The sequence below is a fragment of the Barbus barbus genome, assembly GCF_936440315.1.
Source record: "Barbus barbus genome assembly, chromosome: 44".
NCBI lineage: Eukaryota > Metazoa > Chordata > Actinopteri > Cypriniformes > Cyprinidae > Barbus > Barbus barbus.
Window position 1 is genome coordinate 18,226,193 of NC_136722.1, and position 22,087 is coordinate 18,248,279.

Consider the following 22,087-nt stretch of genomic DNA (forward strand, 5'->3'; position numbering starts at 1 on the left):
TCCAGACACTCTTTGCATAATTGGCCACTAAAATAAAAGCTATTTACTTATAAATATTGTATATTACACTACTTTTCAAAGCATCTTCTCTTTCAAAGTATATCGGAATGAATAAATAATGTTAAAATATATTACAACAGAAAATTATTTTAAACTGTAATAAATATTCACAATGTTACTGTTTTGACTGTATCTTTGATTAAATAAATGTAGCTTTGACAAGCATAGGACTTCTTTGAAAAACACTTAAAAAAAAAGTTCCCGTCACAATAAAAAAAAAAAAGTAATTGCAAGTTTTTCTCTCACAATTCTGACTTTTTTCTCAGAACTACATGATATAAATTTGCAATTCAGAATTTTTGCTCAGAATTGTGTGATATAAACTCGCAATTGCGAGTTATAAAGGGAAGAAAAAAAATCTTACAATTCTGACTTAACTTGCCATTCTGAGAAGAAAAGTCAGAATTGCGCGATATAAACTCCAAAATGCAAGAAAAAAGTAAGTACTGCAAGATATAAACTCGCAATTCTTTTTTTTTTCTCAGAATTGCATGATATAAACTTGCAATCGCAAGATATAACATCAGAATTGCAGGATATAAACGCAATTCTGAGGGAAAAAGTCAGAATTGCAAGTTTACATCCAGTAATTCTGACTTTAGCTATATCTTGAAATTCTGACTTTATAACACAACTGCAATGGACTGTGGGTTTATATCTCACAATTCTGAGAAAAAAAGTATATCATGCAATTCTGTGAAAAATGTCTGTGAGATAAAAAGTCGCAATTACCTTTTTTATTCAGTGGCAGAAATGAGCTTCCATACATAAGGGTGAGAAAATGAGGACTGTTATGATCATTGTGAACTGTTCCTTTAAATCAGGCCTAATTACAGTACACAGAGCTTTCTTAAGTCCAATTTGTCGACTTGTCATTCAGACAACCTAACAACTAGCAACAGTAAGCAGTCAGAAATGTCACAAAAAAAAAAGGCAATTACTGTGATTTATGGAATCAGATCCCGCATGAAAAATGTCCACAGAGCTTCATTTAGCACTTTTAGACAATCTCAAATGCTAAAGGGGCTCTGAATTACAGACATAGTATGTAGCACCTCTTTACAGAACTGTTTTAATAAAGATAAGCCAACAGTACACTGCCCAGCCCTGGAAAAACATTTATCAGCAAATTGTTTGCAAAAATGCAAAGTTGACATCAAAGAATAACAGGAGACTTAGCTTATTCAGTACAGCTGGCAAAGACATTAGAAAATTAAACAAAGTTCTTATCCCGAACATGCCAGAACATTACCGTGGCCTTCAACTGCATCTTCTCCACACCTGTGAGGTACAGACTCTCTTTCTCTGTCTACATTCTCTCTGTCGGCCAGCTGCCAGCTCCGTCTCTAGCATAAACCAAACAGCCCTCCGCTGCTGATTCTGCTATTCTCATTGGACAAATTGAATTAAACAGTCATTGCAGCTCCTCTTAGCTGTGTAAACAGTGATGTGAGCACTCAGACGGTCAGATCCAGTATCCTGTGGTCTGGGCTACTGTGACTCTGCTTTTAATCTCTTACATACATTTGCAAAACTTTTACTGAGGGAATTCGGTGGCCTTTATTAAGTTAAAAAGACATTGTGAGGTCAGATGTAATTTAGTGTAGGGATTCAGTGACCGAATGCCTCTCCACTGGCCAAACACACAAGAGGGTTAGAAATGGTTTTGTAGCATCATCACATGACCTAGATCCCCTAGAGCAGGGGTCGGCAAGTAAGTTTGGCATCGGGCCAAAAAATAATTTCACCACTAGATGGTGGGCCAGAACATAGTCGAAGGATAATTTAAGATATTAATTGATGAAAAGTGCAACCAGAATTGCCTGTGACTGACTGTTACAGTTTATTTTGTAACTGGTAGTGAGCTGTTACTCTGTGTAAAATCCAGCGACAGTCATTAATAAAAAGCCACATTTGTGTGGCGGTGTCTGATCAGAGTATGTGAGCGGAGTGGAGCGTCAACAATTTCCCCTCCGCGCATTTAATAATCACTCCGCTCCCGCTCCACTCTGCGGTATGTATGCGGCGTATGTTTGAAATATCACAGTTCTATGGAAGCCCGTTTCCGCCACTGAATAAAAAATTTAAAAAGCCTATTGCGACTTTTTCCACGACACTCCGACTTTTAAAAAAATCTGCTCCTCGCTCCATTCAAAATCACACCGCTCCACTCGCACTCACATAGCCTACTCTGATTGTGAGTAACTGTTGCTGTCATGACAGATCTATTTCAGAACCCGCCACTAAATAGCGTGCCCGTAGCCAGATATTATTGCTTTTGGCCCGAGGGCCGCCTGTTGCCGACCACTGCCCTAGAGGTTTGCAAATAATTATTATGTAGAACATTTTAGGGCTGCACAATTTGGAGGGTAAAAACTACTTGGGATTTGTCTGATAAAAATTGCAATTGTGATTTAAAATGTGATAAAAAAAAAACAATCTTCTGATTTGCTGTTCTTGTTTGGATGGCAGCACAATCTGAGCAAATGTTTTGAATATATATACAGTATATACACACAGTATTTATTTATATATATATATATATATATATATATATATATATATATATATATATATATATATATATATATATACATATGCATATATATATATATATATATATCAGTGCAAGTACTTGTGTAGCCTACTTGTTACATGTACTAACTGTAGTAATAATAGTACATTTTCCATAATAACACGCTACTAACTCTGAAGCCTATTCCTAATCTTAATGCTATAATAACATGGGCACCTTAAAATCAAGTGTAACCCAATATAAGTATATCATTATTAAAATTATAACTAAATAGAAATATTACTTTTACAAAATTGTGGTTTTATTAGTTCTAGAAGAGTTGCAAAATGTATGCAGATTTCTAGATTTCTAGAGATGTGAAGTTGCAGGTAGTGAGGAACATCAGCAAAGACAAGCAAAAATAACGCAATAAAAGGTTAATTATACTTAAGTTATGCCAGATTGCAGATTTGTCTCGGTTTCTGGATTCATACCAATTGCCAACGATGCAAATCATACTCTAGGCTATGTTTCTGAGTGTGCTTGAATTCAGAAACAGTCTTGAGAAACATGCCAAACAAACATCTTCATGTCTTTATACCAAACAAACAAACAAACAAACTAAATGTAAAATAGACTTAAAATGGCATTATAAACTGGAGAAAACACCTGGTTCACTCACAGATTTGAAGGGTAACATTTAGCAAGAGCAATATGAAGATCTTCATTGGACAAACCTTGGATGCATTGCAAAGCCCCGTCTTCCGTGCGGATGGTGAACGTCTCACCTGGGTTCACCTGGACCAGGATCACCTGTAAAACAAGAGCAGATGTCACACATGTTCATTATGTCGAACAAGGGGCAATTCTAGGTCTTTAGCCTAAGCCAGGGATCCTCAAATCTGGCCCACGAGATCCACTTTCCTGCAGAGTTTAGCTCTAACCCTAATCAAACACACCTGAGCATGCCAATCAACGTCTTCAGGATCATGAGAAAATCACAGATAGGTGAGTTTGATCAGGGTTGGAGCTAAACTCTGCAGCACATTGGCCCTTCAGGGATAGATTTGAGGAACCCTGGCCTAAGCTAAAGAGTTGCTGTAGCTTGGAGGAATATTTCTGGCTTTTAAAAGGAGAGGCTGTTGATAAATGAGGTCTGACTTTACAAACTCACCTGCTGTGGTGCATCGCCATTGATCATGTGGTGCATCATGGGAACCTCGTTGCTCAATGGAAGCGAGAGGTCCAGCATTTGGTCCATCATCATCATGGTGACGAACATTCATGGAGCCCTCCCTGCAACAGCCTGAGAGAGAGATCCACTTTGTTAAAATAATATCTGATTACATGGTGAAACACAGTCTCTATAAGCTACTTAAATGAGCAATTAGCCTCAATTGAAATCAGTTAATGATGAAGACTAAAGCAGATCCTCATCTGCAACCATATCCACACATACACACACACACACACACACAAAGCAAATACACACCGAACCACACACATCTCACTGAAAGGCTACTGGTGGGTTATGGAACGGGATGAAATCATTATGATGTCACCGATGTTTATATGATGATGTAATCTGTGCAAGGATGATGTAATCTGTATATAAAATGCATTTATAGGCTGACAGTGTCTCCACCACAGCCAGGAGACCAGACTGAGAGAAAAAACAAAACAGGAATCTTTGTCATGCAGCAAATGTGTGCCTCTAAAAAAAGAAAAGATAAATTAAATAAATTAAAATAATAAAGTTAAAAAAAGTCAAATAAAATGTGTTATGCACAGATAACTATTTGCACTTTTTGCTGAAAATGTAAATATTAGGCCTATGTCTGTCTGGGTTTAATCCATTAAGAACTATTCCAGAAGAGTCATTTACTACAATACAAGTTTAATTTGTTGTTGTTTTTTTCAGTGAAACTGATTGTTGTCTTCAGCAGATTTCAAAATGAATAGTTATCCATGTTTCATACAGTACAATATATAATACTTTGATTCTTAAATTACTAAAATTATTCATTTTAGTGTTTTTTGTTTTATTAAATAACATTTATTTTACATTTATTACAATTTTAAAATAGATTTAATATGTAATAAACTTACATTTTTATTTATTGCCATTTATTGGCCATAACTGGAAAACAACTATACTATAGCTATATAACAGTGAATGACAGTTTTCGATTCAAACGTACAATTAGCATGTTCATTGCATTTGTAAAACTAATTTTTAACATTTAGATTGACACTTAAAAATGAATGTGGACATTTTCCACTTTGTGTTCAAAGAACAACGCAAACTCCTTCTGTTTCAACTTCCAAGTGAACTATTTTCAACACATTATGATTTGAAATGAACTAATTCTACTTTTGCGTAATACAGAAAATCAGGGTGTAGGCTGCAGCATCTAAAGCATAAAACACTTGCAAAACAGACACAGAAGTCAATACAAGTCAGTACTGTATAGTTTAGATTGATGTAGAAAGATTGCACTTCTGTCCTCAAAACAAACGCAATATTGCTTGTCACACCGGATGAACACCTCACAGAATTGCTTCACATGACACACTTAAAACTCTTTAAAAAACAGCCAAAGTTCAGGTGGGCGGAAAGATCAGCACAGCAATGATAATGTCTCCTCAGCTGACTGGTGCCATTTTCCTCTGCAAAAGCTATAACCTGTCCCATTTAACTCCAAACACAAATGTCACCCCCAGGGGTCAAACACAGAGCAAGAAAATCATTCATCTGATGTTCCGAAGTAGCACAGGAAAAATAACAGCTACAGAGATTACAGACAGATGCCTTAAACTCTGAAAATGTACTGTGGTTGCACCTTCAGGTCCATACATTGTTTCTTAACCAGGGCAGGATGTTCATAAAATGGTGTGATATTTTGTGGTTCTTTTTTGTTAGAATAATTTCAGCTGGCTGAAATAAAACACACACAAAAAAAAAAAAATCACCTACATACTCTGAATTTTTTAAGACGTGAGAAATTGTAGACGTGTGAGGAGAGAGGAAGACGTCAGAATAGAGGTCGGGGGCTTTTTATTGGGTCATAAATGCCTTCACTTCCACTGCTAAACACACACCACCCCACAGCCAACCTGTTTCCTTGAAAGTTAACATGAAATGACTCACAGCCCACAATCTCTACATCATGACATATATACAATGTATTCAGTATAAACAGTATATTAACTTCAGTTGGTAAAGTTACTTTACATGTTCTCTAGATGACAAGAGACTGAAAAATAAGAAGTCTTGGTGATATCAGCTGCAAAGAATGGTGGAACAACTCAATACATTGAAATATTAGCTATATTTTTTTATTTGAAAAAAAGAACAAAACAAAACTAAACTAAAAAACAAAACAAGAGTAAACAAAAAATAATAAAATATAAAACAAAATTAAACTTTAACCAAAAAAAACAACAAAACAAACTATTTCAGACAATTATTTTCTTTGAATTAGCTTCCATCATTATTCCAATGAAGAAAAACAAACACGAGTCTGTACCTCTGTAACTGAAAAGACTGAAAAGGTTTTGGAAGAGTGGTTAACTAGCGGTCCGTTGTGACTGGCCTTTAACACTTACATGGACAGAAGCTCTACATTAACCTCACTTCATGCGCTGCTGAAGTATCCTGCAGTCTTTCTCATTCTGAGCATGCTTGTTTTCCTTTCCTCTGCGCTCTACGCCACGGCCTGTAATTACCGCCTAACTAAAATCATTAACACTATGGCTTAACAAGCCAAAGCCTCCGGGGTCCAAAAACCTTCTCTCTTCTCCTGTTCCCCCTCCTCTCTCTTTACCCCTCAGGCTCTCCTCATTCCCCTCATTCCTCAGGATGGCTGGAGTCTGAACTTCTGTAGGGTTTAGGGGGGCATTTAAGGGCTAAATCCCCTGAGAGAAAAGTTGAGAAGATTCATATAATGTCAGAGCCGAGGGGAGCGGAGAGGGGGGTGTCACACAAAGAGGCCAGACCCCCTACCTTCATGGGTCATGTTGTTGTGACCACGTCACAGCGAGTGTCAATCAGGAAAGACACAGAGAGTCCTTTCATGGCACGGTTGAGGTTCTAGCAATGTGGGGTATTCCCTAGACCACTTCCCCGTCGCCCTTACACCCCCTCACACAGTCAAACAGCACAATCATCATCATCTCGGGACCTGGATGTTTGATGAACACAGAGGACACGGATCAGAGTGCAACTGGATAGGTATGTTGTGTTTTGCCAAATTCGGAAGAAAGGCTATAAGATCTATAATAAACAGCAATATTTGTACTCTGGAGTTTCAGAGATCTCAAATGACACAAAACATCTGAGGGAAAAAAACGATACATCAGCCAAACAAATTAACAAAGGAGACCTGAGGTATGAAAGAGCAAACTTTTGAGCAATAATATTTCAAAATGATCAGATGATGTGTGGCATTTTTTTTTTTTTTTTAGGCTTTAGAAAGATACACAACCATTCAAAAATCTTGGATGAGGAAGAGAATTCTTTGAAAAATAGAATCCAACTCAAACTTTTGAACAGTAGTTTATATTCTGTATAGAGTCAACTGACGTGTACAAAATTTTAATATATACAGTATATATATATACAGTATATATATATATATATATATATATATATATATATACTGTATATATATAAAAAAAAGTGCCTAGCGACAAATCTTTAGGATTTGTCCAAACCTTATTTAGTTTCTGAGACTCACCAGAACTGCTGCACAATCGCGTGATCTCTCTTTCCCACAGCGCAGAGCACACACACCACTTTCTCTGCGTCTGCTTTGTTCAGAGAGCGGCGGAGAGGAGCAGCGCTTTCAGTTAAAACAGATATTATGTTGCTTCTCGAATTTTACATGCAAGTAGAGCCGAAATCACAGCACAGCTACTGTCTTTATCTTATGTGTTTTGATTTTTCTTATGTATTTTTATCTTATGTATTTGATTTTATCAGACGACAGCTCGATTATACACCAGGATTTTTGTGCATATTTACATCTTGAAAGGGAGAGCTGGTTATGTAGTCTTAATGGGTCGCGTTTCAGTTACTATTTCATATTCATTCTGTTGTCTGACAACAGAAACAGTCAAATATATCAATGAAAACAGTTTTATTGAGAATTTGGCTGCATCAAAATACAGTATGTGGGCACAGAGATTGCAAACAAATGTAATAATAAATACTAAAATGTACATTTTGCATGTTCAGAAGTAGTGAGCTGCCCTGTCCTGCGAAAATGTAAACAGGCTTGTGTAAGTAAACTGCTCAGAAAGAAAGAGAAGTAATGGGAACTTGGTATTTCTATGTTCTTTTTTCATGTGTCTAACAGACATGACAAGCTCTTTGAGAAACATCTGAACTTTGAAACATGTCTACTCTTCATGCTCTATGTTGACTATAGTTTCACTAATAATAAACATATATTGCATAAAGCATCCTTATTTGTCTATACCCATGTTGATTAGAGTATTAAAAACTTGAAAGGTATTAATTTAAGGTACATTTAGAACAAATAAAAATGTGCGATTAAACTGCGATTAATCACGAATTAAGTTATGACAATCATGAGAATAATCGCGATTAAATATTTTAATCGATTGACAGCCCTAATATATATATATATATATATATGTGGATAAAGTATACGTATGTATATATATATATATATATATATATATATATATATATATATGTATATGGAAGTCGTGGCCAAATGGTTAGAGAGTTGGACTCGTAATCCAAAGGTTGCGGGTTCGAGTCTCGGGCCGGCAGGGATTGTAGGTGGGGGGAGTGAATGTCCAGCGCTCTCTCCACCCTCAATACCACGACTGAGGTGCCCCTGAGCAAGGCACCGAGCCCCCAACTGCTCCCCGGGCAGCGTGTGTGTGTTCACTGCTGTGTGTGTGCGCACGTTGGATGGGTTAAATGAGGTTAGAGCACGAATTCCGAGTATGGGGTCACCATACTTGGCCGTATGTCACTTCACTTCACACAACAATTTATTGAATTTTTTATGAATGTATTTATTTATCCGTTTTAAATATACAAAATTTAAATTCAACTTTGGTCTGAATTTACAAATAACTACAGGCTATTACTGGAACTACGGAGTTCAACTCTAACCTAATTCGAACATAGATGACATTTAAACCACAAGATATTTACAGACTTAACTTCCTTAAACCTCCCTAAACACATTAAAAAGACACATCTACTATGTACTATGTACTCTTACATTTCACTGCGGGTTATACTCTGTATAATTGTGTATGTGACGAATAAAAAAACTTGAATCTTACAGTAACATTCTACAGCACAAATTCGCAGTAAAATTTAAAAGTGAAGGGTGTAATTTTTGCAAGCATAATGATTACAGGTTTCCTTAATACTCATTAACCATTAGTTGATACAACAGATAGTCCCACCTCGAATTCACACCACTGGCTGCTGCAGTGTTGCTGTGTAAAGGCCAGTCAGGAAGCTCAAATCAACAAGACAATGTTTTGACAGCACCAGTGTTTACAAGGAATGAACCTTACTCTTCACAACTATACATACTTTAGAAAAAAGTACACACTTCAGCTTTAAAGATCTTCACAACAGCAAACAAGCACTAACAACAGCACCCTGCCACACACACCACCATAAGACAGATTTAATTCTTTTTAGAAATCTGTTCTTGCATCTGGCAGGTTTACAGTCCCAGATGTGGACCCAGTCTGGCATGGGCCTATAATCCAGCTAATGGCACATAATAACACTGAGGAAGCTGGGAAACCAAGAAACCAATCACTTTTTCCTCTCCTTTATTCTCTCATTCCATCCTTTCCCTCAGCCCTGATCAGCTGAATCACACACACAAAACACATGCTCAGGCTTGCACACACACATTCCCAGAGAATGAGAAACAATCTAAATGTCACATTTTTTCACCTGCAAAGTTACTCCATCTCACCTCGGAGCGCTCAGGATTTCCATCTCCCCGACGTTGACTCACGTCTGTGACTCTGATCAGCGTTTACAGCCAGATGACATCACCTCTTTAAAAATATCTCAACAACCTCGGCCACAATAGAACTGAAGCGATAACAGTCCAGACGAGGCACAGACAGGAAATCGAGGACACATTACAAGAGTGTGGCAGAATAATGAACCAACTGACTGACCTTTATTTGCGTCTGGTCTAGTATATTGCTCTAGGTGAGAGGTTTCTGGTCTAAAATCTAGCTCGCCTATCAGGCTATTGCTACAAAGTTAAAGTGCAAAGACCCTTTAATAACAATTAATAAAGTTTTGACTAATTTACACACCACAGCTGTGACGATAATGTCATATCATTGGAATCACTTTCTGATGAACAATAAAAACATTCATAGCCATTAAAAATCCACCCGACTTTGAAATGATTGCACATGTAAAGAGAGAAGACACTTATAAAGCAGAAGCACATTTAAAGTAGAAGAAACTTATAATAAATAGAATGTTACCATTTGTTGGTGTCGATGCCAATATTATTATATTGTTTGTTTATTGTCCTTGGTGTAAACAGCCCTTAGGTCCAAATTAACCACACAAGACTGAAATCTGAAGTCACATATTCATATTATTAATGAACAGCATCAAAAATTTCGGTCTGTTCTAAAGTTATAATATGTGTGTGTGTGTGGGGGGGCATTAATGACAAATGGATATTAGCCATAACGATAATTATAGAATATTTTTACAGTTAAATTAGGAAGTAATATTTGATTTTTACCATTATGTTTGCACTTTTCTAACCTTATTAGATGTATGGGGCAGTCATGGCCTAATGGATAGAGTCGGACTTAGTCTTAGGTCCGGCAGGAATTGTCGGTTGGGGGAGTGAATAACCATCGCTCTTTCTCCACCTTCAATACCACGACTGAGGTGAGACCCTTGAGCAAGGCACCGAACCCCCAACAGCTCCCCGGGTTCCGCAGCATTGGCTGCCCACTGCTCCGGGTGTGTGTTCACAGTGTGTGTGTGTGTTCACTGCTGTGTGCGTGCGCACTTTGGATGGGTTAAATGCAGAGCACAAATTCCGAGTATGGGTCACCATACTTGACCACACGTAATTTTTTTTTTTATATCTATGCATCATCTTTTGTCAAACTCTTAAACTGAATTAGATTAAAAAAAGATGCTACTAATCAACTGAAATTAGTATCAACAAATCCATATTTGCATTGCAGATGTGGCACAGATGCTGCACCTAAAGTGGCATTTAGATATTTTGATTAATGCTCTTGATTAGAGGTGGCATACATGCATTGACACTGCAATTACATTTGCATAAATAATGCAATGAGAAAAAATTGTGACACTAAAAGTGGCATATTCAATAATGTCTGCTTGCACAACATTAAAATAACAACTATGATATTATAGTAGAAACCACTAATCATGTGCAGACCGAACATCATGCAGATTAGTAAACAGTGACTGAAGTTTTATTTTTGGGTGAACTAATCCTTAAATTGAGTTCTCAAATGTGTTTCAGATTAGTTAATAACAGTATGAGCATAGAGCTATAAAATAAATGTGGATAGCACAGCCCAGATCATTTTGATCTCTTCCATTTGATTTCAGTATCTTTCCAAATCTGAGAACAGTTTGTGACATCGTTGAGATCTTTTCTGATACTCGAGAGATTACTAAAAATTACTAAAGAATCACTTTTCTATCTAAGACAATTATTTGTGATATTAAATTGCTATTTTCTTTTCCTTCGGTCTATATAACGGCATCAGGTCCCATCTCAGTGCCTCTGTCCTGTTTAACAGATAAAGGTGTTACCCAATACTGACACCACAGACTCCAGAGCCCGACCTGGTTCCTCCCTGAAGGCACAATAATGCAGTTACACACCCAGCTGAGCTCAAAAAGCTGACCCTGTTTCTGCCTGCACTGAAACTTCATCCACTCTCACCTTACAGTAAAAGACACTAGGAGCAAGGGGACAAAAAAATGAGAGACAGTGCAGAGAAAGAAGACAGAAAAGAGATTCCCAGGATCCAAATTCAGTGTTGCGTAACCCCAATATGAAACGTGATCCAGCCTCTGAGCGCTGAGAAGGAGCAGAGGAGCATCTTAACTGGGTCAGGCTGAGTGAATCATATTCTCCAGTCACACGGAGGAGTTGCGCAGGGTCACATCGGAGAAAATTATACAGTCTCACACCCTTAACATCCTAATTGTGTGCAGGGATGGAATAAAAATGGAGCTACAGTCTGAGAAAGGAAGAAGTTGATAGATAAAAATCTAGAGCGTATCTATCAATTGAATCAGCTCGGTATTAATACCTGAACGACTCTTATGTGCCAGTTCTTTTTTAGTGAATCAATAGCGCAAACAGTGTAGTCCTAGACAAATGACTCTACAGAGCTGCTTTTTTTAGTGAATCAACAACATATTATTTAAACTGCATAATCTGATTCTCGAACAAGACTTTTACAAGTTGGTTCTTCAACCATATTTCAAAAATCACATTTTACAAGCCACCAGCCATGCAAAAGTGGGAATAAACATGTGCATGTATGCACATAATGAACAGGCAGCACTTTTCACCATAGCCACTTTCCCTCCCTTTTCTTCTAAAGGTCAATAGGTCACATTCCTTATCCTGATTTGGGCCTCAGCTACAAACAAGTAAGGTTAGTTTGCATTCGGGTTTCGGACATCTGCACCAAACATGTTACGCTTAGTAGCAGATAGACTACCCAAGTCATGAAACATCTGATGCAAAGCATTGCTGGATCTGGTTCTGATTCTGGTTCTTGCTGGACAAGGACCAATGTCCACTCCTCAATCCTGCCTTCAGAAATGAATGGCTGATGAGATGAAAGGGCAGGAAAAGTTTGGTCTCGGAACTCCATTCATGTGCATTCCATTGCACCTATGCTCAAACAGGTCAGGATCAGTTTGGAAGGAAAAACAAAATTATGCACCAGCTCAGAAATAAACCATCCACAGTGTCTGAGTGGAGAAACACCTCAACTCAGTTTTTGCTTCACCAACAAAAACAGCTCCAACAAAGTAAAAATTAGAATTAACCGTTGAATCACCAGTCAGCAGTGGTGATACAGAATCAGCGTTTTTGAAAAAAATAACAAATTGAATGGTTCAATGACTCACTTTTAAAAATAAGCTGAATTTGGAGCCACACACCAATTTTACAATTTCTGCAATGTTACAATGTTACAATGTCACATGGTTCTGAAAGCATTTTCCCTTTCAGTTTTCAAATTGGGATGTTTTTTTAAAATTGTCTTATGAACCAGTGATCAACCAAGCCAACAAGCTACAAGGTGAATTGTATCATTACAAACTTTGTTCTGAATCAAAAAAAATTCTTATAAAATCAGAAAAAAACCAAAAGTACAAGACTGTGTACCGAACACCTTAAATGAGGACAGAACTATTAATGAGAAACTTCAATTATTAACAACAAATTATTAAAGGATAACTATAAACGTCATTTAGATGTTCATTTTAACTGGTGGAGATTTCTTGCCCATGCAAACCAGGAATTATGCTGTTAAAAATTATTATTTCAAAAACAAGTTCAAAATAATAATGATGGCTTCAATAAAAGCATACATTAGAATTAACGATCTCAGCTCACATTTGGTTCCTTTTTGTGTTTTCTTTAATTTCCCTAAGGAGAAAACAAATAAATTTTAGAAATAGCAAGAGTCAGTACAATAAATCAGTTGCATAATAGATTCAATGACTCATTCATAAAGACAGTCGGTTCTTTTTATTCCAGAAAAAATCAGTGATTTTGAACAAATCCGTTGAATGAATGACTCACACAAACACAAAGAAGTCCTAGTGCTATTGGACTACATCATCGCTTCTGGAATACTGCTAGACCAATCAAATTCAAGGACCGGAACTACTTGCTCATACTTATGGGTTTGTTTGAATCCTCAACCATAACCAAAAACAGTGGAAAAAACCTCACAGAACAACACTGAAGGAGGGACCCGTGGGTTTTTTGCTCAAGGGTATGATGGTGATCAGGGTTCACAGTAATTCTCCATGAATCACCCATTCCTAAACCAGATCTTTAACCACCACCACCACCACCCTTCCCTGTGCTAAAAGCCTTGCCTAAATGTTTTACTAATGTACCATGAGTTTCTCATAAGAACATCTCCGCTACCCTCAGGGTAACTGGCATTAGCAATAATTCGGCACAACCGATTCGATAACGACAACAAAGGAGTACAGACAGCTCGACAGATCATTACAATCGCTCTCAGGAAATGATGGAGGCAGATAGAGCAAAACATCTGATTTTCAAATGCAATTAGCACAAACCCTAGGGAAGTGGTGGACAGTGGAGAACCCAGAGAGCAAACCAGGTGTACTACACATGACGGTACAGGATGAGAATGCAGTGGTGGAAAAAAAGTGGGTAATCTGTCAAATTTATCTGCAATGTGTATTTGCATTAAATGTTAAGGAGAGTGTATAAAGCGCTAAATATAGCCTGGCATTATCACAAGAACTGGAGACTGAGCCAAAGAACGGAATGGGACTCTAGAAAATACCCACAAGCACCACATTCTTTTAATGTTTGAGTTTGGGGCCAAAAGGCTGTAGGGTTGGGAGGGGTCAGGGTATGCCTGTGTATTTTAATGGGGGTGTGAGATGCTGATAAATCAAGTGCTCACCCCGTGGTCAGGTTACCACCACAGAAATGTGCATTTTCTTCACAGGACATAATTTAAAGCATCACTTACAATAAAACTTTAGTACATACAGTATTAGTCTGAAAAACCCTGCGTTTGACATAAAATTTTCACATTACAGAACATAATTTTCCACGTTCCAACTGTATGAATACTACAGCAGTGACTTAAAGGGGAGAAATCAAGGTTTATGCAAAGTTTGGAGTTTCTGAAGTCTACAAGACTCAAGGTTCGCTCTGGAATGTCACATGACGTCATATATTTGGGATCGGGTTTCCTCTGGCTAAAAGATCCGGTCCACGAAATGATCCGCAACAACAGCTGAATGCGTTTTTCTAAACAATATTTTGTCACAGCATGCATTCTTACTTTCACAGCTGTTCCCATTTTAACACCATCATTCATCCTTAAAGGAAACAGTAAACAACATTTAAATGCTCCCATAGAAAGTCCAACTCGTTGAGATTCGATTCAACAAAACGATTCAGTGATTCTTTCGGTCGTGACATAATTTTGTCATCACGTGATGCTTCTGCTTCGCCTGTGTGTTGAAAAAACGGCGATATAATTAACCTGTAAACAATTCCAATACGTTTTACTTGTAATACACATCTTCTGTGTGTGTGTTTGTATTATATCAAACATGTCTCTTATTAAGGTAACTTTCGTCCCACCAGTCAAATCCTCAGTATGCTTCAAACACGGTACTGTTGTCAGTTCTATATTTTAATATGCGAAATAGATATTTCTCGGGTTCAATGAGTTAGTGAGTTTTTATAAAGAACCGCAAGAACTGATCCAGTCCCAGTAAAGAACAATTCGTTCTTGTGAACCGGTTCAATTGAATCATTTAAACGATTCGACTCAAAAGAACGCTATTCTACAATGCAGTTTCCTATTAGAACGCTTCTCTGAAGTCAAGTGTATGTTATTATGATGGTAATGCAGACGAAACTGGATTTGATCTATGTAATATACAACATACGTCATACTCATTTCAATGATGTAACATTTCAGCCATTACGAAAGTATCTTATTCGCGTGACGCTTAAGCAAACAACTTGTTGCTGGGAATTGACGTGTCATTTTCCAATTGTCTTTGGCCTTTGGAAATGTTATATAGGTAAAGGCATATGAATTTTTAAATTATACAAACAGGCTCCTGTGTTGATAAAAAAAAAAAAAAAAGTTTCATAATGAATCGATTTCGAATTCGAATTTCGAGTTTTCCGGGGGAAAAATGTGACAGAATCACAATAGCGAATAATTATGTTATAAAAGCCTCCTCTGTTAATTCTCACTTAGGTATTACAAGTGTCATTGAATTTTGATAAAGCAGCGTTAATGATGATTACGATTTTTTTTGTCCTGCATAAAAAGTACACAGCATACAGCTGTCAAAGTAGACACAAATAAAAGTCGCAAAAGTTTTAAGAGCGCAACGCACTAAGTTTCTTTTAGGTTTCGTTTCGTTTTCCACTAAATTCAAGACTTCCCTTTCCCATCAAAGAGTCAGCCGGCTCGCGCTCTTCTGCAACTTTGCGAAACAGTGTCTCAGAGCGCTTCGGAAAATTACATTACCGTCTACTTACCTCGGATTCAGTAAATCTTGCTTATTAACACGTTAGTCCCTAAATGCCCGTAACAGAAAGCATGTCATTCCGTTGCTGCGAAGTCCACGGTGGACCGGACCAGACCAGTGTGGGATTCCGCCATGTCAATTATGTAGAAGCGCACATGGGGGTGTAGAAGTTTACCGTATAACACCGAATACTCTCCCGTACCATTCCATTAGTCACCGGAAACATATGATAACGAAGACAAAGGAGGATGTTATAAGAGAGACTGTTCTGTTAGGATAGACGAGGCCAGCGTGAAAACAAAAGAGTTTAATACATTTTTCAAAATTGGTTGGTGTTGTGGAAGTTTGCTTTGAATTAGAGGCAAATTGATCCATGTATTATTTCATCCCAAAGCATACATGCATGCATGAATAAATACATGTTTTTATTTATATGCGAACTGTAACTTCAATAATAATAATAATAATAAATGTTATTATTATATACAAGCATACAACTGGTGTAAAGCACATCATTGGTTTATAACTCACATGCTTTGTCCACAAACTTAATAAGTTCTTCGTTCCACATCTCACACATGATACACAGGATTTTTAGATATCTCATGAAAAAAATCCACAATGGTTTACTCTCACATTCCATGGCTACACACAATGTTTCATAGCCGTACAGTGTTAAATCTAATATTTAGTGTAATGTTATACATCGAAATGCATAATTCAGAGCGTCTTAATTAATTTTCCTTATTTGTGGGCCAAATTAAACTAGTTATAAATCGTTGTAATTAACAGTACATATGAGTGAAAATCTACATTTCTGGCTTTAGTTGAAATGCTAGTCTATTTAATTAGTTTTTTTAAGTTTCATATATTTCTATGGAAGTATGCTAATCAGTGTGAAAAAAGAATAGGTGACCATATTGTAAAAAAGAAACTACAGTGCCACTTAGTGGCCATTAACATTACTACAGTAATCAGATCAGATCTCATATTTCAGAGATTTATTGACAGCCTGGGATTAAACCATGCTTTATCAGGACATTAACCATGAAGCATGCATTATCTCACCAGGACAATGCAAAACGAGCAGAATTATCAACATGAATAATGTTACTTATAGGCTACATAACTCTATAACAAGAATTGTAGTAATAAAATCAGTAAATCAGTATAACATGTATAGTGCTTTCACTGTTGGGCTGACAGATACAGTACATTCCAATGTGACGTATGTAAACAACTGTTATATGACAGAACGTGGGGAATATGTCAAATTAAAAGTCCCGTCTACTAGCAGAATACAGTGCAGAATTATTATTATTATTATTATTTTTGTCGTTTACTTAAACGCTTGCGTGCTTTTCGATATATTAAAGAAACAAGAGTAGTAAATAAACGCTAACCATCAAAAAATAATAGCATAGCAACTTCACAAAATTAAAAACGATGGCTTCAGAGTTCTCATACCTGAGGACTTTTAATGTAAAATTTGCAGTGATTTCAAAACCACTGCTCTCTGGGGTCAGATGAGGTATTACAAAACCATACAGTCGGTCACTATGTCAACTTTGAGACCGGTATAGTTTCATGAGTTTCTTGTGTTCTTTTAACTGGAATTATAATTATGATGCGGTCCATTTTGATCGTGGCGATTTTACTGTCAATAGCAGCTGCTTATTATATTTATCTACCTCTGCCCAGCACTATATCAGAGCCATGGAAACTCATGTTTATGGATTCCATATTGCGTGGTGTAATGCATGTGGTGAGCTTTGCATTTGTTTCCGTTATATAATATATAGGTTAGAATGTACAAACATGCATAATTGTCATTTAAATGTGGATACAATATTTCCAATGGATGACATGACTGATTAAAGTTTAAACCCTTATATTTGTTATTTTCTAGAAATGAACAAAAATTAATGTCATAATTTAAGAAAAAATAAATAAAAAATTCTCTCTCTCTCTCTCTCTCTCTCTCTCTCTCTATATATATATATATATATATATATGTATATATATATACACACATTATATATATTTTTTAACAATAACTTTGGTAACAAATTAAATAGTGATACAATTTGTGTAAAAAAAGAAGGAAAAGAACATTTGATTATTAAAATTTCAACATATTGTTTTCTAACAATACATAAAATATTTATTTTCTAACAAAAAATAAAAAACTACAATTCAAATTTGTCTCAAAAAATTTATTATTTGTCAGATTTACTTATTTGTTTTTCACCAACTCTAACAACAAATAAAAAGCTACAATTAGGAAGTTTGTCATTTGTCTAAAAAAAATAAAATATAAATACTTGATCATTTGTTATTTTACCATATTTCTATAAATGTTGTATTATTTTAATTGTTGACCTCTAAACGCTAAAATCGGCAAACATTTTATGTGTTGCAATTTACCATGCATACTAGGTTAATCTTATGCTAAATAAAAAAAATTAATAGCTCTCAATAATACAAATTAAATGGAATATAAAATATGGAATAAATATAAATAAAAATATGGAATTTGAGCCTGTAATGCTTAAAAATACATTCCTTATATCCCTTCAGAATAAAAGGAATTTTCTTAAAGAGATTTGCTGACCCTGTTTAACAATCCCGCTCGCTGATCCTTCTAACTTGTAGTCTTTTTTTTTTCCATAGAGCTTTTTAGCTCACGATCTTGGACTGAGTCGACCTTTTGATATTGCAAAGTATGCTGCATCATGGGATGAAATAAAGGGTCCACAGTCCAGCCCAGCAATCCAAGTCACAGAAACGTCATTTGGAGGAGTGCAGGCACAAGTGTTTGAGTCCACAGCAGCAGACCAAGAGCCACATTTGAAAAGAGGTGTGATCTATTTCCATGGAGGTGGATGGACACTCGGCAGTGGAAGTAAGTAAAAATGCATGTGATTTTATATAAATGATCTTTTTTTCTGTTTTGGATATTGTACACAGAACGAGTGAGAATAATATTTTTTATTAGTAACTTATGTTCCTTTTTTCTTTAAAGAGATGCAAACATATTACCTTCAGTGCTGGTCTATGGCTGAAGAGTTGGATGCAGTTGTAATATCAATTGAGTAAGCAATTCTCTACTGTATAATTTTATTGCTACATCCCTTTAGAGCTTTAATTACATTAATTACCAGCTGCCTTTTGTATAATTTGTATGTTCAGGTACAGGCTGGCCCCGGAGGCACGTTTTCCAGATCAGTATAACGAAGCCGTTCAGGCCTCCAAACACATCCTGACAGCTGAGGTGTTGGGTCGGTACTCCATAGACCGGAAGCGAGTGGCTGTGTCAGGTGACAGTGCTGGTGCCAATCTGGCCGCTGCTGTGGCGCAACAGGTGTGAGAAATCACTGCAAATGAATTTCACTATATTTGCTGAATGATATCAAATACTGTCAATTATGTGTTTCCTATTTATTTTGAGGTGCTGATTCCAAAAACAGTGCCTGACTTGGTCCAGCACGTCACATTCTCTTACAAAATATGATTTGTTTCATAGTAATTTTTTGTTTCAACAGCAATTTGCAAGGTGAAGATTCCAAAATCACCAGAAAAACTGGCACAAAGACATGATTCCTAACTATTTGTTAAATTTTCAGCTGATTTAATTCTGATCTTAATTCTGATTTAAAGGTAGAATTTATGGCCAGTGACAGAAAAAAATGCAAAGATGACTGTGTAGAAAGTTTACTACATCCAAACACAGACAGAAAATTACAGATTTTGTGGGGGGAAAAATATGTATAAATATATATATAAGTTTATAAAAGTATATACTTATAGTATAATATAATTTGTGTGTGCGTGTGTGTGTATACACACATATACACACACACACACTATATATATATATATATATATGAATATATATATATATATATATATATATAAAACACAATATCTTTATATATATATCATATATAATATCTTTATATATAAATCATATATAAATCATATAATATAATATCATAACTTTATATATATATAAAAGATTGTGAAGAAATTTACATAAACACAAAATATTTTTATATATTTCAAGTTTATGTAAATTTCTTCAACATTAAATGGAGTATGTGTATGTATATATATGTATATATATATATATATATGCATGTGATATAGTATATGTAATTTGCAAAAAAACCCTTTATGTGATGAAATTTTATCTTAGGTGTCATCAAATTAGGTAATATTAGGCCTTTTTTTTTGCAAATCAGCAGATTTTTTTAAAGGTGCAGGCTATGTTTTCATTACTAAGGAAAAAGAAAATAAAATCACATTTTTTGTCTCTCTTCTTACAGATGGCTTTGGACAATAGTGCTCCTATTAAGTTCAAAGTTCAGGCCCTTCTCTACCCCGCGCTTCAGGCCTTGGACTTCAACACCCCCTCGTACCAGCAGAATGGCCACATTCCCATCCTTCACCGTCCGCTCATGGCTCGCTTTTGGCTGGAGTACCTAAACGGGGATCCAAGACTTGTCACGTCTTTGCTGGCAAACAACCACACAACTCCAACTCCAAGTCAGGAGATATCAGCGGCCAAAGCCAAGACCGACTGGACTAAGCTTCTTCCGGTGGTCTTCCAGAAGAACTATAAACCTATGGTTCCGCTTCATGGCGACTCAAAGCTGCTGGAGAAGCTGCCAGGCCTGCTGGATGTGAGAGCAGCGCCTCTACTAGCAGATACAAAAGTGCTGAAGGCCGTTCCGCCCGCTTACATCATGACCTGTGAGCATGACGTGCTGAGAGATGACGGACTCATGTATGCCACGCGACTGGAGGAGGCTGGAGTGGACGTCACTGTTGATCACCTTGAAGATGGTTTCCATGGATGCCTCAGTTTCGCTTTTGGACCCTTTCGGTTTTCTGTAGGGTTTCGAAGTTTTAGGAGCTACACCCACTGGTTGAAGGAGAACCTCTAGCAGAGACAGAGGGGTTTTTTGTGTGTGTGTGTGGGGGGGGGGGGGTATGTTATGTTAAATATTTTTTTTATTTCAAACATTCACTAATTGTTTTTAGACTTAAAATACAACATGTCAATGCAATAGATTATGAATGGGGAGAAAAACACACTGATCAAGCCCAAAGTTATTGAAACAATTTTTCAGTAACAATACACAATTGTATTAGTAGCAGTGGGTTTATAGTGAATGTAATGCCACATAATGCAGGATAATCCAGATTATACAAAGGGGTTTTCTGAATGTGAATCCATCTCTATTAATTCGTCATGGAAATTATTTTATGCTGTTAATATTTTATGTGATGATGATGATAAAAATCTGCTGAGTGTGACCGAAACAAATTGACAATTTCTATTAAATATAAATTAAAAAAAAATTAAAAATTAAGATATATAATTTATAAAAGTATTAAAAAATACCAGTTAGAATGTAATTTTTCCATTAATCTGCAGAGAGTGACCAAAAATAGACAATGTCTATTGAAAAAAAAGAAAATTTGATTAAGAATGACCAGTTAGACAGTAATTGTTCTATAAATATGCAAATACATATATATATAAATAACAAGTGTCAAAGCAAGCCCATGCAAAAAATTGAAACAAGTGAAAACAAGTCACTAGTTTTCAAGATGCAGTAGTTCTCATATTTCTCAGTTAATGAGAAGATGGGAAGACAAGACAGTTCATGTCTTTCACACTAAAGACTTGCAGCGGTATACACATTTTTATTTATGCCCTAGTCTTGTGCAGCTGAATCTAGAATTGACGTCTGCACAGATGTGCATCACCAGGCCTCAAGGAGTAGACTGATTTCTTACTGAGTAATACATTCTGAATGCATGCATTTATTTCCTTGGGAAATAACCCATTACTGTATCTCTGATTTTCAGAGCAGAATCTGGGAAAGTAAATGTAAATGTAATATAAATGAAGTATAATAATAATACATTTTATTCAACATACAAGTGTGAATTTGAAACAATTTGTGTAAATCTCATGGCTTACCATAGTATATATATATATATATATAGATATATATATATAAAATAATGTGCTTTGTGCACAAAATGAGTTCAGTTCCACATCCTCAGGCCATACTGTACATTTGTTTGGGTCTGTTTATGCTGTCAGTACATTTCATATTTACACACTTCCATCTAATTCCACTGTATCATCAACATGGATGTAA

General features: G+C 36.2%; 2 protein-coding genes across 2 annotated transcripts in view; one reads left to right on the plus strand and one right to left on the minus strand.

The window, feature by feature from the left end:
• LOC306863145 (fibronectin type III domain-containing protein 3B-like) overlaps positions 1–16,065 on the minus strand; it is a 66,444-nt gene extending 50,379 nt beyond the window's left edge. Inside the window, exons 1-3 of the mRNA XM_079406349.1 lie at positions 15,919–16,065; positions 3,750–3,881; positions 3,313–3,388 (exon numbers count right to left, since the gene is read on the minus strand). Coding sequence (XP_079262475.1) covers positions 3,313–3,388; positions 3,750–3,857 — 184 coding nt within the window. The 5' untranslated portion in view covers positions 3,858–3,881; positions 15,919–16,065. The remainder of the gene's footprint in view (positions 1–3,312; positions 3,389–3,749; positions 3,882–15,918) is intronic.
• A 1,467-nt stretch (positions 16,066–17,532) lies between these two features.
• On the plus strand, positions 17,533–20,857 carry LOC306863089 (neutral cholesterol ester hydrolase 1-like; the record flags this gene model as incomplete). Its single annotated transcript, XM_079406262.1, has 5 exons — positions 17,533–17,673; positions 18,582–18,813; positions 18,934–19,003; positions 19,101–19,272; positions 20,237–20,857. The coding sequence occupies 5 exons, from the start codon at positions 17,533–17,535 to the stop codon at positions 20,855–20,857; spliced, it is 1,236 nt and encodes a 411-aa protein (XP_079262388.1).
• Between the last annotated feature and the right edge of the window lie 1,230 nt (positions 20,858–22,087).